This window comes from Eurypyga helias, unplaced genomic scaffold (genome assembly GCF_000690775.1).
Source record: "Eurypyga helias isolate BGI_N326 unplaced genomic scaffold, ASM69077v1 scaffold1190, whole genome shotgun sequence".
Taxonomy (NCBI): domain Eukaryota; kingdom Metazoa; phylum Chordata; class Aves; order Eurypygiformes; family Eurypygidae; genus Eurypyga; species Eurypyga helias.
Window position 1 is genome coordinate 10,963 of NW_010227419.1, and position 16,208 is coordinate 27,170.

At 39.8% G+C, this 16,208-nt stretch overlaps 1 protein-coding gene across 1 annotated transcript; it reads right to left on the minus strand.

The window, feature by feature from the left end:
- Positions 1-6,120: 6,120 nt before the first annotated feature.
- GPX7 (glutathione peroxidase 7) lies at positions 6,121-15,991 on the minus strand. Its single transcript, XM_010156045.1, has 3 exons — positions 15,784-15,991; positions 8,424-8,685; positions 6,121-6,537 (listed from the first exon to the last, which is right to left on the minus strand). The coding sequence occupies exons 1-3, from the start codon at positions 15,988-15,990 to the stop codon at positions 6,374-6,376; spliced, it is 633 nt and encodes a 210-aa protein (XP_010154347.1). The 5' UTR covers position 15,991; the 3' UTR covers positions 6,121-6,373.
- Positions 15,992-16,208: the final 217 nt, after the last annotated feature.

Genomic DNA, 16,208 nt, shown 5'->3' on the forward strand with positions numbered 1-16,208 from the left:
AATTGTATCCAAACAAAATGTTTCACTTTAAGCAAACTGATGGCTTGGGGGCTACTTTTGCTTGAAAACTTAAAGTATTTGTAGTCTATCTGGATTTGGAAGAGGAAACTTCCTATGTAAAATGCTTATATGACAAAAAAACATTTCATAGAATCATAGTATAGTTTGGCTTGGAAGGGACCTTAAAGATCCCTTTTTATGGGCAGGGACACCTTCCACTAGCCCGGGTTGCTCGTGGTTAGTGTTCTCTCCAGAGGACAGTGAAGTACCAGTAATAAAATAACTAGTATTTTGAATATAGAAGTAATGCCAAATCAGAATGAGTGGTGTGACTCTAATTAAGGGTTAGAGAAGCTGATTTATAATTTAAACTGAGAATTCAGCAAGGTCCTTGATTACAACAACAGTCTGGCTATTGTGCCCTTTCTTAATGGATGGATGAACAATCTGTGGGTTATGGACATTTTCCTTGGCAGCTGTTCTTTATTTATCATTGTCAGATTTACTTACTTGCTAAACAAAAATATAATGGTTTATCATATAATTCAGATGGAAGCACTAATTATGATGAAGCAGCAATGCCTTTAGGGAAAGGGGGACAAAAAAGACAGAGGACTATATTACATAACACAATAATAGCTTTTTTAGTGTATGTTTCACTTAAGGAAAGTAAAACTACAGCTCCCTGAAGCTAGAATTTTGTAATTTCTGTCTGATGGGTGTGGTGGGTTGCCCCTGGCTGGAGGGCAGGTGCCCCTCAAAGCTGCTCTAGCACACCCCTCCTCAGCTGGACAGGCGAGAGAAAATACAGCAAAAGGCTCCTGAGTCAAGATAAGGACAGGGAGGGATCAGTCAGCACTTACCATCATGGGCAAAACAGACTCAACTTGGGGAAAATTTATGTAATTTATTACCAATCAAATCAGAGTAGAAAATAATTAAACCAAATCATAAAACACCTTCCCCCCACCTCTCCCTTCTTCCCAGGCTCAACTTCATTGCTGCTTTTCTCTACATCCTCCCCCTGAGAGGTGCAGGGGAACAGGGAATGAGGGTTTTGGTCAGTCCATCACACGTTGTCTCTGCTGCTCCTTCCTCCTCAGGGGAGGATCCTCACACTCTGCCCCTGCTCCAGCGCGGGGTCCCTCCCACAGGAGACAGTCCTCCACCAACTTCTCCAACATGAGTCCTTCCCACCGGCTGCAGTTCTTCACCAACTGCTCCAGCATGGGGTGCCCATGGGGTCGCAGCCTCCTTCAGGCAGCCCCCTGCTCTGGCATGGGGTCCTCCCTGGGCTGCAGGCTGGTCTCTGCAAAACCGTTACCTCCATGGCCGGAGCGCACAGCCAGCCTCAACATAATCTGCACCATGGGCTGCCGGGGAATCTCTGCTCCGGTGGCTGGAGCACCTCCTTCCCCACCTCCACTGACCTTGGTGTCTGCAGAGTGTTGCTCTCACATCTCCCTTGCTGTCTCTGGCTGCAATTTCTCTTACCCACGTTTTGGTTTTTTGGGTTTTTTTCCCCTCCTTCTCAAACACGTTATCCCAGAGGTGCTCCCACCATCACTGTTGGGCTTGGCCTTGGCCAGCAGCAGGTCTGTCTTGGAACCAGCTGGCACTGGCTCTGTTGGACATAGGGAAGACTTCCAGAAGCTTCTCCCAGAAGCCACCTCTGCAGCCCCTCTGCTACCAAAATCTTGCCCCGCAAACCCAATGCAATGGGGAAACGTTCTACAGAACTGCATTTCTAGATCAGGTGTTACAGAAGTTTGTTCTAGAAGTTTGCACGTCAGTCTTTTTGATTGTTCTAGAATACTGCTACTTCCTTTTACTATCATTGTTCCATCAATTACTGCTTTGGAAAGAATCTGCCCCTGACTCTGAGGATGCTGTTATTTCTGTTTGAGTGGGGGAAACGAATCTACATGAGCAGAATTGCCTCCAAAACTTTCATGTCTGTGCTTATCTCCCAGAATACAAGTCTGCTTACTTAAAATGCAATGATCCTTCAACTGCTCTCATTTTCTGGAATTAGTATAGAAGATCTTCCTGTTGAGCAGGTATCTTGCAATGCTTTGAGATAACGCAGCATGCCTTATCTCTTAGGCCTGTAGATTGGCAGCTTGGATCAGGTTTTCTAGGCTGAGAATGGAAAGTTACTCAGGGCTGACTGACTTCAGCTCATGTGTAGAGACAGCTGGAAAAGGTCAGCTGTTATCACCAGACAAGCCCCCACTTTTGCTTATGCCTAGCTGCTGCAAAGCTGGCATAAAAAAGATGTAGCTGATTTTGTTGTTTCTCATCCTGTATTGTGGGTATCGCTATGGTTGTGAGCTGGCTAAGTAGATGACTTCCCTGTGTAGCATTAGATTGCAGTCAGCTCGTGTGTAGAGACAGCTGGAAAAGGTCAGCTGTTATCACCAGACAAGCCCCCACTTTTGCTTATGCCTAGCTGCTGCAAAGCTGGCATAAAAAAGATGTAGCTGATTTTGTTGTTTCTCATCCTGTATTGTGGGTATCGCTATGGTTGTGAGCTGGCTAAGTAGATGACTTCCCTGTGTAGCATTAGATTGCAGAGTCACCTTTGTGGTGATGTTCAGGTAGAGCTCAGTTATTCCCTTCTGCTCTGTGTATGTCTCTGCTATGGAGATTTAGTATGGTTCAGAATTAGTTCTCAAATCTCTTGGTGCTTTCAGTATTTCGTCCATTAAAGGGTTTGTAAACTTCTTTGTGTTTTGTCAGTGATGTTTTTACTCCAGGATCTGTTAATTATGTCACTGATTTCTCTGCTTACTCGACCCTTTCTGTGAAGGAGTCAGAGGTCAGCTTCTTAAAATTAATTTGGCTCTCCAAGGAGCTGCAGTATAAATTTACTTGTATATAGGACATATTTTGTTGATCCAATAATTGAAGGCAGCATAAAATTTGTTTTGCTTAATCAGAGGGATGTCCAGTCTTCTGAAAGTACTGACTATGGTCAGCTATTTATTGATCCAGATGCTGATGTGTTTGGAACGATAAAACTGGGTACTATGCAGTAGAGAGAAATTTTGTCTGGTTTCAGACCAGAATCACAATAGGAACTTGAGTGAAATGTCTTGAGCATATAACTAAAATACCAGAGGTGGCTATTTGGTTTTGTTCTCCTTACAGTGCCAAAAAAGGGGGTTAAATCTGCCTCTATTGCTCCATTCAATTGCCGTATTTCAATGTTGCATATTCCATTTCAAAGCAGAACCTTGAATGTATGTAGGTCTGATTTTACATCCTTTATGAGACAAAATTTTGAAAGATTAAAAGTGTCCTGTCTAATTTTAAACTTAAGAGTTATGCTTTGAACTTATTTCTTTTCCCTCTGGCATGCCGCAGGGGTCACACGACTCCATACAATCATGAGTCTAGGTGCTTAGGTTAGAGTTTAAATCAACATGCCAGGAATTTACACCTTCAAAGTTGCAAACTCTAAGAGATCAAGTCTTAGGTGATCAAGATAATCACTCGCCATGCATAAATGTGCTCATCTGTTAATGCACATTAATATTTTCTCTGCAAAGTAGACAAGCTGCAAAGAAAAGAGTCTCATGCTATATATTCAGAGCTGTTTTACAGTTTTCAGGACTTGCTGTAGGGAAGATCTCTGCCAGATTTGAAGAGTGTTGGAACTCATGAGCCAAAATGTAATTTCTGATCTCTGCATGCCCTCTTTGTAGTCTCAAGAGACAAATTCAACCCAGTAGAATTTGCTTTGCCATTTTTCTAAGCAGGAAGTCATGAAATACTTATAGCATGACTAGATATGGGTTAATCTACAACCAAGAATATTTACTGTGTAACTTCAGTTAAAGACCAAAGCATGTGTTCTACAAACTGATTCCAATGTAACAAAGGATGGAATATATGCCACGTGCTTAATTTAATCATTAATTCTTTTTTGTTAACTTCAGAGAGAGTAGTTATGTGCTTAAAATTATGCGCTTGTTCAAATTTGTTGTTGTTTCAAAGGTTGCATACATAATACCCTGGTTTCCTTTAAACTGCCAAACTGGTAAGAACACCATCTCTAAGTCACCAGTATTAGCACTTGGGCATCTGCTCAGACTTCAGAGTGCACAACTTCTTAGTTCATACTAAAATAATAACTCTAACAATTACAGCCTCATTGTTCTTCGACAGAAACCATTTGAAAATCTTGTCAGGAAGAAATCTTTATCTCAACAAAAACACAAAGTTCAGCTCCCCTGCTCTTAACCCGAGGGTGTTTTAAGAAAAATCTAGTCTTGTCCAATTGCAGTATTATTAACAAGTGAAGCTCTTTTGGTGCTTCATAATGACTTTAAAAGCAGCACAAACAATATTTGTCCATATAGTATGAACCCTTTCCAACCCATCTCCTTAGACTTCTAGAATTTGTCTAATAGAGAATGCAAGATCATATCTACATAAATCTAGAGTTCTGTGTGAAGTTGGACAACCAAAATTGAATACAGAGGGCTTAAAATGTCTTACAAACATGATCTGGGCTTATCCAGGCTTCAGTTATAAAATAGAATAATACTTTGTCAGGAGAAAATTTTAAGCCCTGCAGCAGTTGCTAACAGCATGTTAGGGTATTGCGTTAGTGTCAACGGACAGAGGAAAGAGAAACAGTCTGTAGAGTAATAAAAGACCTCCTTTTTTAGTAGTTGCATTCTTTGTCCCAGCATGGTATCAGCTGTGTCTATTTTCCTTTCTTTGTGATATACTCAGTAACCATTGTCTTAGAGTGACTCATATAAGAATAGATTAAATGACTGAATGGACTGTAGAGTTCACTTTTCTCATCATCAGAGGAAAATACAGACATATTCACTGCCACGAGCACCAATTTCCTGCACTCTTAAGTTACACTCCAAGTGAGAAATAGCTGATATAGCTTGGAACATACTCATTAGTATCAATATGACCTGAATATATTGATACTAATCCTTTTGTCCCAAAGAATCTTTGGCTGCAAACTGTCTATTCGTTTCCTTCTTATTTCTTTCTTACTTGATCTCTCTTTTTGCTCTTGTACTTCTGTTACTTCTTCCTTTTATTCTCTCTTCTGCCCTTCCTTTTTTGTTTTTCCCTGAAAACTAAAAAACCTTACTCTCAGCTTCTTTCGGGCAAATTGAGTTTGTTTTGTGCAGTACAATCTCTGCCCTTCAGAGTCTTTCTGCAAACCCTAAAGTACCTCTAGCTCTTACTTCCTTAGACCACTCCATAGAAAGATTCTAAGACTTCCGGAGAGGACAGCTTTCAAGCAGAGGAACTATAATGTACTCTAGGATCAACCCTTTTATTTACAATATTCTTAAGTACTCTTCTTTCCCCTCTTGTACTGCAAGCCAGTGCATACCATAATACTTGCCTTTGATTTCAACTAGAACCTGTTTGGATACTGAAGAGCGATAATGGCAGTGATGAGTTGGAAAAAGTTCTTACCACAGTCAGATCAATTAAGGCTTATTTGTACACTTGGGTGCTGACAACTATATGGACAAATATTGTTTGTGCTACTTTAAAAAGCATTACAAAGCAAAAAAAAAAAAAAAAGCTTTCACTTGTTAATAATTCTGCAATTGGACAAGACTAGATTTTTCTTAAGGCACCCTGGGGTTAAGAGCAGGGGAGCTGAACTTCGTGTTTTTGTTGAGATAAAAAGATTTCTTCCTGACAAGATTTTCAAATGGTTTCTGTCAAAGAACAATGAGGCTGTAATTGTTAGTGTTATTATTTTAGTATGAACTAAGAAGTTGTGCACTCTGAAGTCTGAGCAGATGCCCGAGTGCTACGTTTGAAAAAGGTGCCATTAAACGTTTGTAATTTTAATGTGGTATTAAACAATGTAACATTATGCAACAATTAAACATTTGAAAACTTATTTCCATGGAAAAATGTTGATTCTCTAATGTCTGTCTGTACATGCAGAAAAGTTGGATGGTGTTATAAACTGAAAATAAATTTAACAACTTCAGTTGTATGAGGCGAGAGTAATTCTTCTCAGGCAAAATGCTAGTAGAAGAAAGAAGTAGCTATTTCATATAGGGTCTGGTCCTACAGATATTTAAATATCATCTGATAATCTTTACTGAGTGAAAAAATGACTTGGGAAAAAAAAATTGCTGACCAGTTCTTCTTTCCCACAAAGGTCAAATTGAATTCAGTTGGACACAAAAATTTAAATTTCTTTGACCACAATAACTTGCTGTTTTCTACATTATTAGGATGATTAATATAGATTCCATTGGTCATGATTTCCCTTCCTCATATACTCTCTTTTGGAATGTGAAAAGACAAACTCCAGCTCTAATTCTCAATAAAAATGTAATTGGCATGCTGGGCTTTTTGAAAGTCATAATTCGTCTTTCTTCTTCAGGATGATTTTCCTTACAAGTTCTGTAACATAAGGTCTTATTTCTTCAACAGGGACTGTAGAATCCCAGGCCTTTACTACTTTCCCACTGGGGTCCACCAGGTATTTCCAGAAGTTCCAGGTTGGTTCTTCTCCCGTAGAATCTACAGGCAAAAAAAAACAAAGTGGAAGCTTAGAAAACAAAACCATGTTAGCCAATTCCTGAAATTTGTTCATGTCAATTTGGTGATTACCCTCTCAGAGGAAGAAGGAATGTGAAATTAAGAGAGAGTTCAGAGTGAATAGTAAGATCAATGTTCTGACAGACAGGGAGCTCTAACGAGACAGTAGGCCCCTGGAGACTAATGGAAACAGTCAAGCTTCAGACAGGCAGACAGACGGGACAAAGCACTATAATCAGTGTTAAAGTATATGTTTGTGTCCTATATAGATTATCTGAAACAGTTGAACATTGATAGGAAAATAGTATTTGGCATAACAATATAGCCGTACCAGGACTGATTATTTGCTTGCTTATCCAGAATTTTTCCTCCAAAAGCACCCAGTATCATGTGCTTCAGAAGGATATTTCATGATATTTCATGAAACGCTAAGGATTGAAATAACGAAGTAAATTGTTCCAGGAGGGTTCCTCCTAATCCTCATCTACTATAGCTTTTTCCCCCATGACCACATATTCATTTTACATGAGTCGCATTCTTATTCTTTTTCTATTCTGCTACACGACTAACAAAATTTTCAGGATTCTCAATCAGACCAGGAGCCTCATCCCACTAATATCACAAGTACAGATGCTACAGACAAATTAGCATCTTTTTCCATTGATTATACGGTGGTCAAAATATAAGGATTCAGAAGATATTTCAAAGTATCATCAAGACACAGCCAGACCTACACTGTTGACTATCCTGTCATTAGGCTGCATAATACCCTACCGCCAGCATCCTCCCTTTGCATGTCGACCGACACGGAAACAAAACCTTTGCAAGTTCCATGTGACATGTCTGTGTTAACAACCCCGCGGGCAAAACAGAAATGGAAGAACATAAAGAAGATTAAAGGGAACTTTGGCTAGCAGAAAGATCCATTTCAGACACTGGAAGGAGGTGTGCTTGGGGTAGCTGAAAGTAATACTACCAACACTCCTGTAAATTCAGATGTATGTGGGAGAACACTGTGGTGCTGGAGAGAAGCAGCAATATAGTCTTTGCAGAATGCAACTCAGGTTATACCATGTCATATTGTGCTTTATTATGTCATTGTTAGAAAACATTTCCTTCACATTGGCTTAAGAGTGAGATTTCAGTTTGTCATTTAAATGGTATTTAGAGCATTCACTCAGTGCAGGAGAAGTAGTGCCTTCATAAAGAAAGTACTGCCTTGATAAAGTAGTGCCCTGATAGAGAATATCCTGCTTTAAAGTGTATTTTGTCACCTGTGTGCTAAGAACCAGCAAAACCTCTTCAGGTCTCAATAATGCAGGTTACAAGTGGAGGAACTGTACAGTAAGGCTATTCCAGTGCTTGGCAAGGAATGAGGAAAGGAGTATTCACAGACATCCTTAGCACCTGGTTTCACTTTTTGGTTGTTGAAGTAAATTAAGAAGGCGCTTTGCTTCCACTTATCCTACGGCTCGCGGTGAATTTTATAAATCCAGCCTGCAGCAATCATGTCACAGGAGAAGCACTTATGAGAAGCAAAGGTGTTGTACGCATTCAGAAGAATATTTCAAGACCTGTATTCCATTTAGTAGAGGTTTATCAGGCTAGCTTTTAGAGAGCATTTGTTACTTTAGTGTCTTCATCCCTGGAGATCTTTCTAGAAGGTTGGACAAAGCTGTCAGAGGTGACAGAGAAATCCTGCCTTGTGCAGGAGCATGTGCTACATGACTTCTGACCTCTACGAGCCTGACAATTCTGTGCTACGATTCTGTGAACAGTCATAGATATCTTTTTTCTGTTAGATGGTATTTTGTGTCAGAGGAACACTACACTGGGGAAACAACCCTTCAATAATTCACATTACTCACCAATTAAGTACTTGAAGGCAGGAATTGCACCGGCTCCGCTGACTGCAATTTTGCTGAACATAGGAAAGGAGGCACCGTAAGTCTTTCGCGCAAAGCTCTCGATTTCTTTGTTAGTGTCTGGTTCTTGCTGCCCAAACTGATTGCATGGGAATGCCAGGACATTGAAATGATACGGGCCGAGGTCTCTCTGTAACTGTTGTAAGGCCTTGTAGTGGCTATCTGTATAGCCACACTCACTTGCAACGTTGACAACTAGTGACACCTGAAGAACAAGAGAGATTAAAAAATGGGCTGCACAGGTCAGTTTTCCAACAGGTAGGCTGAGGTGCAGATTATTTTCAAAAAATAAGAATGCCTGGAGAAGTGTGACTGAACACTTATGTTTGAAATTTCATCAAGTTCTGTTCACAATAGGAAGATTTAGTATTTCTTTTATATATAACTATTTGGCCATCATGAAGATAATCAATAAACTGCTAAGCAATCTTAATTCTCAGTTCACGGAGAATCTGTGCTCCTCCGTTCGCCTTTTGCATAGATTCTAAGCATATTTAAGAAATGACCAACCAAATAAGGTATTCCAAGTTGCATGAAGGGAACTTGCAAATAATGTATTTTTGGTGGTTCATGTATCAGTAGTGAAGTATCTGTTCTGCAGCATCTTTGCTTGCACAGAATTCAGTACGCACAAAGAACTGGCTGACCCATTTATCATTGCTGGTGTAGATGTCTTGATCTGGAATTTAAAAGAAGCAATTCCAGGGTTTAGGGTTGGCCTATGCAGTACTGACTGTAAAATTTCCAACCTTGTCTAGAGTAAGTCTACTTAGTTGTGACAAAATTACAATAGGTTTTGCATAAAGGTTTACTGCCTCAATTAAAGATTCCTAGAAGTGAACATTGTGCCCACTATCCTTTAAAGAGTTGTTTCTGTAGCTGATCATTTTTGCTGTTGTGTGCATTGTGTCATTCGGACATTGCCACCGGGCATGTATCTGCCTGCATGGCTCCAGCAGAGAGGAAGATGCCAAACACAGACGAACACTACAGGAAAATAGAGGCATGCGTAAGGAGGAACATAGTGGAACAGATTCCACCAAGAATTTGTTGGGGCAGTTAAGTGACCTAATCCTGAGCTGACACACATTACACAGGTTCTTGAGCCCATGAAGAGCTTTCATTGGGATTTTTTTGAGATAATTTATCCTTAAATAACTCCTAGAAATTATTTTTAGACTTATCGTTTTTATTATTCTTGCAAATTCTGTAAGTGTGAGCTGCAACTCATTCTACATAAATTGAGGCTATTCTAATATTTTCTTGAGAGTGGATTAAAGTTGAATGTCATAGAGCTTTTAGATACAATGTGGTTCTATTAATAAAAATAGCATTATGCACTTTATAGTGATGTTTCTTTTACATATAGCTACATCCTTTTTTCAGCCCAATTTGTAAAAGTCATAAGGCAATATAAATATCGTAATACTAAAAATGATTCTAGACACCTAGATTAAAATCAGCCATAGCGCAGAAAAAGCGTTATGATTTGGGAACTGAAATTCTTCCTGGTTTACACAGAATCCAGTGGGTTTCTACAGATTATCTATCAGCCCAGAAGCTGGTCCTTCATTCTCAAATTGCAAAAATTTTTAATTCAATCAAAGTAGCCAACACATCCAGTGCCAGTATAACAACAGTGGCTATTCACATTGGATCTTCCTAAAAGAGTTTGGAAGTTTCATAGAAGATGGCATGTTGGGTTTATTCTTCTCACTGTGAGACAGCAGTGATGGAGGCTCCAGTGCTGCAAGAGGAAAGCCTGAAGCTTGGACACATTAGCTGACCTGAAGAAATTACACAGCAAATAACTGCAAGGGCAAGAAAAGGAAGTAACAGATCTTGACTCCAGCTATCATACTTCTGTGTCTGTGACCACTGGCTTTGTGCTCAATTTAAACTTTGGATTCTGCTGTTACTATTGTTCCATGTTCCCATGTGTATGTTTTTATTCAAAATATAGAAGTATATAGAAAATATGAATAGAGTGCATCCAGTAAATTATATGAAAAATGAATTACTAAATGTGTATAGACTTATAAAGGCCAGAAAACAAAATGGCATATAAAAGCCCACAATCTGGGTAAGGTATGGGATAATACAATTAAATCCCTAGAAGGGGTAGGAATGAGTAAAGAAAAGGCTAATGAGAAGGTGGTGTTTATCATTTCTTGTATTAAACATTAACACTTACTCAGTGTATTTTGTACCTTCTATAGGTATATGGCTATTCAGAGTGGTTTCGAAGCATCAATGTTTTCCCTGGAAGACAGGTAATCTTACAAAGCAGAAGTTGATGTAATCTTTATGGTCTAGTGTGTCAACAGAATAATTTAAGCAATCCCTGCACACTTGCATATGAAATATAATCTGGAGCCACCTATCTAACTTCCAAAGCATCACTTGAATTCAGCTCTACCTGAAATTTTAAATTCAGTCTCCTAAAACATCCAAAGATACGGCACCTAATTAGATTTTTTTCTTTTTCCAGAGAAGAGGTAATAATTTTATGATGCATTCCTGTTGCACATTGTAGCATTTCAAACAGAACTTCAGTACGGGATGTAAAAAATAACTATTGGTGGTTCTGTTCTTTTTCAATAATTTGTATTTACAAAGCATAGTCACAACTGTAGCTAAGTATGATTGAAGATAAGTTGTAAAACTAGGAGCTGAAGTCACATGTAGCTCTCATATAAATTCTAGAGGGTTTTGAAAATACAGCTTAAGACTGCATTCTCCTGATGCAGAAGTATTCATATACCTTACTGTATTCATATCTCTCGGTACTCCATCCCAAATATAACGGTGGTGTAAGAATTTATCACTGGAGGTTTGGGGGAAATGAGGTTGTGTAGGTATTACATTCACATTATAACAGATATCAGAGATGACTTGCCACTGCACATAATCAAGCTTTTGTAACTTTTACCCAATTCTGAAGTTAGGAGGGCTTGAAAGAATTCACTCAAACAGAAACAATTTTAATTTACAGCTGTTTAAAGCCAGTTGATTACTCAGCATGGTGGTGAAAGGCATGAGAGCTCACACTGCAAACGGTACAAACTTCCCAGTGTTCTCCCACAAAAGAGGAGGAAACTGAACACAGCATTTCATAGAATGGTAGACACATTCCTCTTCCCTTTTTCCATAGAAAAAGGCATTCTGTTACTGAACTTCATAAAATAATAGTGCAAACCTCCTAAAATTATAACTAACACATATAATAAAAAACTTTCAGAATTTATTAGTATTTCATAAGGAACGTTTAAAATGATTGTTAAAAATCTTTACCAGGTTACCTTTCAAGTGGCTGGTACCAGAAGTGCTCAAATGTGGTGATATTTTTTGTCAGTATTTTATTTTTTAATAAATAACAGTCAGTCTTTTTGTACTCATGAAGAGGCTGTACTTTGACTTCTTACAACTATTAATGCTTTCAATTAAGTTCAATATGCTTCCTAACCGATTTTAGGCTCTGAGAGTGCAAGTCAAGTCCACCACCTAGTGTGCAGTGCAAACAATTCATCCTGGGCCTCACAAAAATTACTTCATTCAAGCTGAATTCTGTACTAGCTGTCCTTTGCGTAGAACACCCGTGCACTTTAGTAATGAACTCATTTATTTAACACCGCAAAAATATTTCTTGGTTTACTTAATGTTTACACTACTTCTCCTTGAAAGGAAGATCCCTGGAGAGATTTATGAATCTGCCATCAGCTTAAAGTAACCCTTTGTGATCTGTTAGCAGAGACAGTGGATACTTTGGGTTTTAGACCTAGAGATTCTTAACTAGCTCCATCTGACTGGTGAAAGAACCAGCCACAGTGTCGGACTACCCTGACTCACAGAGCTGTTATCTGCATGGAAAAAACAGCAATACTTTGTATAGTAATTAAGTAGCTATACCCTGTATTTGTACACATTCAGTAATACTACGTTCTCACAGAGAGCTGTGATGCAAAGTGCACTGCTTTCAATAGTAGAATAATACTGCTTTACTGTACTAATGTACATTAATGTACTAATACATTGTTATAGTGCTTTTACATTATTATAGTACCTTTGGTTCAAGATTTCCAAAGCACTGCATTTACGCTGCCTAATTGCACGTCAGCACACTGTACTTAGCTGTGTGGCAGGTAGGTAGGCAGGCGGGTAGGTAGGTACTATTGTATCCAGATAGGGATAAACACAGCAGGGAACAGTTGCTGCTTGGGAGTTCGGACTTCCAAATAGATACTATTATTGGTGAGAATACTGTCTCTTACACCATATCTGATAAAGAACATAAAATAAAAGCGTTAGTGAATTAGACGAGTAGATAGACAGAAAACTAATCTTATTTGTATCCTGTTGATTCTTTTCCAGCCACACATCACTGCCCTTAATTTTTTAAGTACATGGGTCAACATCAGTGTGGTAGCCTGGAAAAAGCATAGGAGGATGGTCTCGTGAAACACAGTAAACCAGACAGCTTTTTCATCTATTTCACTTCTGGCACTCTGTTTTTCAGTCTTAATAGTCCCCTCTGCCTTCAGTAGGTTGTAATATCACACCTGATTTTGCAGCATGTATCCTAGATTTTTAGCAGTCTGGCAATATAATTTCTTATGCCCCCATAAAGAGGCAGTACTTCCTCATGTATTTTTGATATTTTTATTGAAGTAGAGGATGTTATGCCTGTGCACATTTATTTCAGAAAAAAAAAAATTGTTCCTTAAGTTTTTTCATTTTTATTATTTGGGAATCGTTAGGACATTTCTTATTTACTATATAATGGAGGGTACTTGTGATTTGTATCAAGATGCACTTGAACAGAAAATTAAATAATACCAGTCTTGCTTTGTTATTACTAGAGAAAACTTATCTCAATTATCTGAATACCCAATCATTTATATTAATAATGAGTTATTGAAGAAAGATTCCGCAAGTCATGAATTGCACTGATTGTTTCTACTCAGCAGGGCACTTGTGGGTTTAGAATTAGCAGGCCTTTTTTTTTATATACTCTGGAAGTTTTTGGACTTTTTCAATTCGTGAGTACAAATTAACAAGTTATTTAACTGAATTAGTTGAGTGACTGAATTGAAAAAAATGTTCTCTCTACATCTGCCAGAAAACTTAAGGCTGTTAAAAGCTGGTTTAGCAATTAGCAGACTATTGTTCCAGGGGCTAAGCAGTGACTCACTTTCTTTAAAACACCATCAGCACATATGTAGTACTTATATAATAACATTAAAATATTATGATAAACCTACATCTTAACATTACTTACCTAACTGCAGATTTAAGCAGGTTTATTTTAAGAAATAAAAGGTATCTTTAATTAATCTTTGCCTACCTTGATATTCTGTTCTGACAACATAATGACAGAAAGGGATGTGTTTTATTGCTATAATTTTCAACTGTGCACATGCATTGTCCAACAGTGGCTAGTCTGAACACCAACAGGCTCTCTGAATGCACACCTTTTTATTCCATACAGAAGCTGGTCATCACTTTTTTGGAAGAAACAGTTCTGAATGGCCTAGCAGAGGTCAAGGAGTACCATTCACCGGTGGTGTTACCTTTCCCAAGGTACGACTCTAGAGCTCTTCCTCGTGAAACCAGTCGTGCCTCGAGGATGGCCTGGTATCATAGCGCCACTGGAGATAGACACAACCCCCTAACCTGGCACGGTCATGAGGTACAGGCTCTGCAGCTTGTTCCAGAGGGATGAACACCCTCAGCTCTTTGCAGGGTGGCCGTAAGGAATACCTCTGAGTTTCTCCTTTACTCCTTTCTATGTGGATTTTGGCCCTGCAGTAGAGAAGCTACAAGTGGTATTTGCTTATTCAGACAGATTTGCAGATGACCTGCAGACAAAACATGCCCCAGTAACAGGATTTATTGACAGAGCCTTTGAAAGCAACTCCTAAATAAGAAAAGCAAATATTGCTTAATATTAAATAGGTTCCATGGAGTTTCCAATATAGATGTTTGAGTGTTCAATTGATCAGTTCTGCTCTATCTGAACTGTGAATGGAGGGCGAGGAGGAGTTTGAGCAGATAAGCTTCAGACCCCTCGTTTGGTCCAAATCCACCAGCATCCCTTTCTACTGAGCTCAGGAAAATGTGCATCTCCTCCCATAGGCATGCTCTGCCTTCCTGCCAATGTTTGAGAGACCTGCTACTGTGGACTAATGAGTTCAGACACTTTGGTGAAGTACCTGAGGAGAGGGAAAACCAAGGTGGAAACACAAAGCTGGAGAATAAGGGTGAAAGTGCAAAGTGGTTCCTGCCTTTCTGGGCAGCAGCTAAGCTGCTGGACTGCCCAGCTGTCTCACAGACGTGTCACTTGAGTGCTAAGGGTGGCGGCTGTGGGCTTTATGTTGTTTTTAATATCTGTAATTTGTCAATGGGCTCTGTGAGCTTACAGTATTATGCACCCCGTGTGCTAATTCCCCTTATTCTTCTTCCACGGGTACTGACCATCTTTCCTAGATAGTCAAAACCACTGAAAAGAAAAATTAAAAATCAGGTTACATCCAAGGAAATTGTTCTTAAAATGGAAAGGAAAGCTCATATTGGAACTCCTTAGTATAGTATGTAAATGAAATTTACATACATGATATGTATATAACATATACATATACATATATAATTTACATACATGATATAGTATGTAAATGAAATTTACATACTATATCATAAAAGTATATGTGTGTCTACATATCCTTCTTCATAGTGCTCTGTCACACTAAAAAGTGACAAGGAGAGTAGCATGATGTTGCTTCTATTTCACTATACACTGGTATAAAAATAATTACTTTATCACATCTCGCCTTTTTTACTAATTAATCTGTTACTCCATTAGCTACTGGGGGTTTTTTTAATGCAGAACATTAAAATGGAATGGGATTTAGCTAAAAATAATTTATTAAGAGTCATGCAGTTTAAAAGGTAGAAATAAGCTCCAAGAGTAAGTTACACAAACGGACAAACTTCCTGAGCTTCCCATTTCATTCCCACAGCGCAGTGCCGTCCATCCTGCCGAAGGCATTCCCCGCCTGCCACGTCTACAGGCAGGAGGCTGACAAGGAGACGCGGAGACAGGCGGAGGTTAGGCTGCAGACGCTTTATTAAGGAGCGCGACGCGGGGAAGCGTGCAGGCGACACCCCGCGTGCCGAGCCGCAAGCACCCACCCACCTGCATGCGCGCACCCAGCTAACTGCCACTCTCCCCCCCGCTCTCCGCGGACACGCGAGGACTGGGCGGTTAGTGCGGCAGGGCGAGCTGCCCGTCTCCGTGCAGACTTACCGAGCCCCGGTATTTCTCCAGAGAGACTAGTTTGCCCCTGATGTTTACAACTTTGAAAGTGTAAAAATCGGGCTCTTTCTGCTGCGTAGCGGAAAACGCTAAGAGCAGGAGCGCTGCAATTGCAAGGAGCATGGCTAGAGGGATGAGGAGAACTCTGGGGAGGGAAGAGGACGGCGGGTGCTCCACACTGCCCTCAGGATCCAGCATGCTGCACGGCCGCGCCGCACGGACCCCTGCCACGACGGGAGAGCGCTGCCGCAAAGGGCGCGCTGCTGCAAACCCAGCTTTTGCAGCAGTCCGGCGTCTCCACAGGCTTGGGAGCTCTGGCTGCAGCACAACCGCGGGAAGGCCTATTCAGGGAGGGTTCGGATACGCTAAAATGGAGTATTTCGTCGTGGTGGTGGTGTATTAAGTGAGGCCGTTTA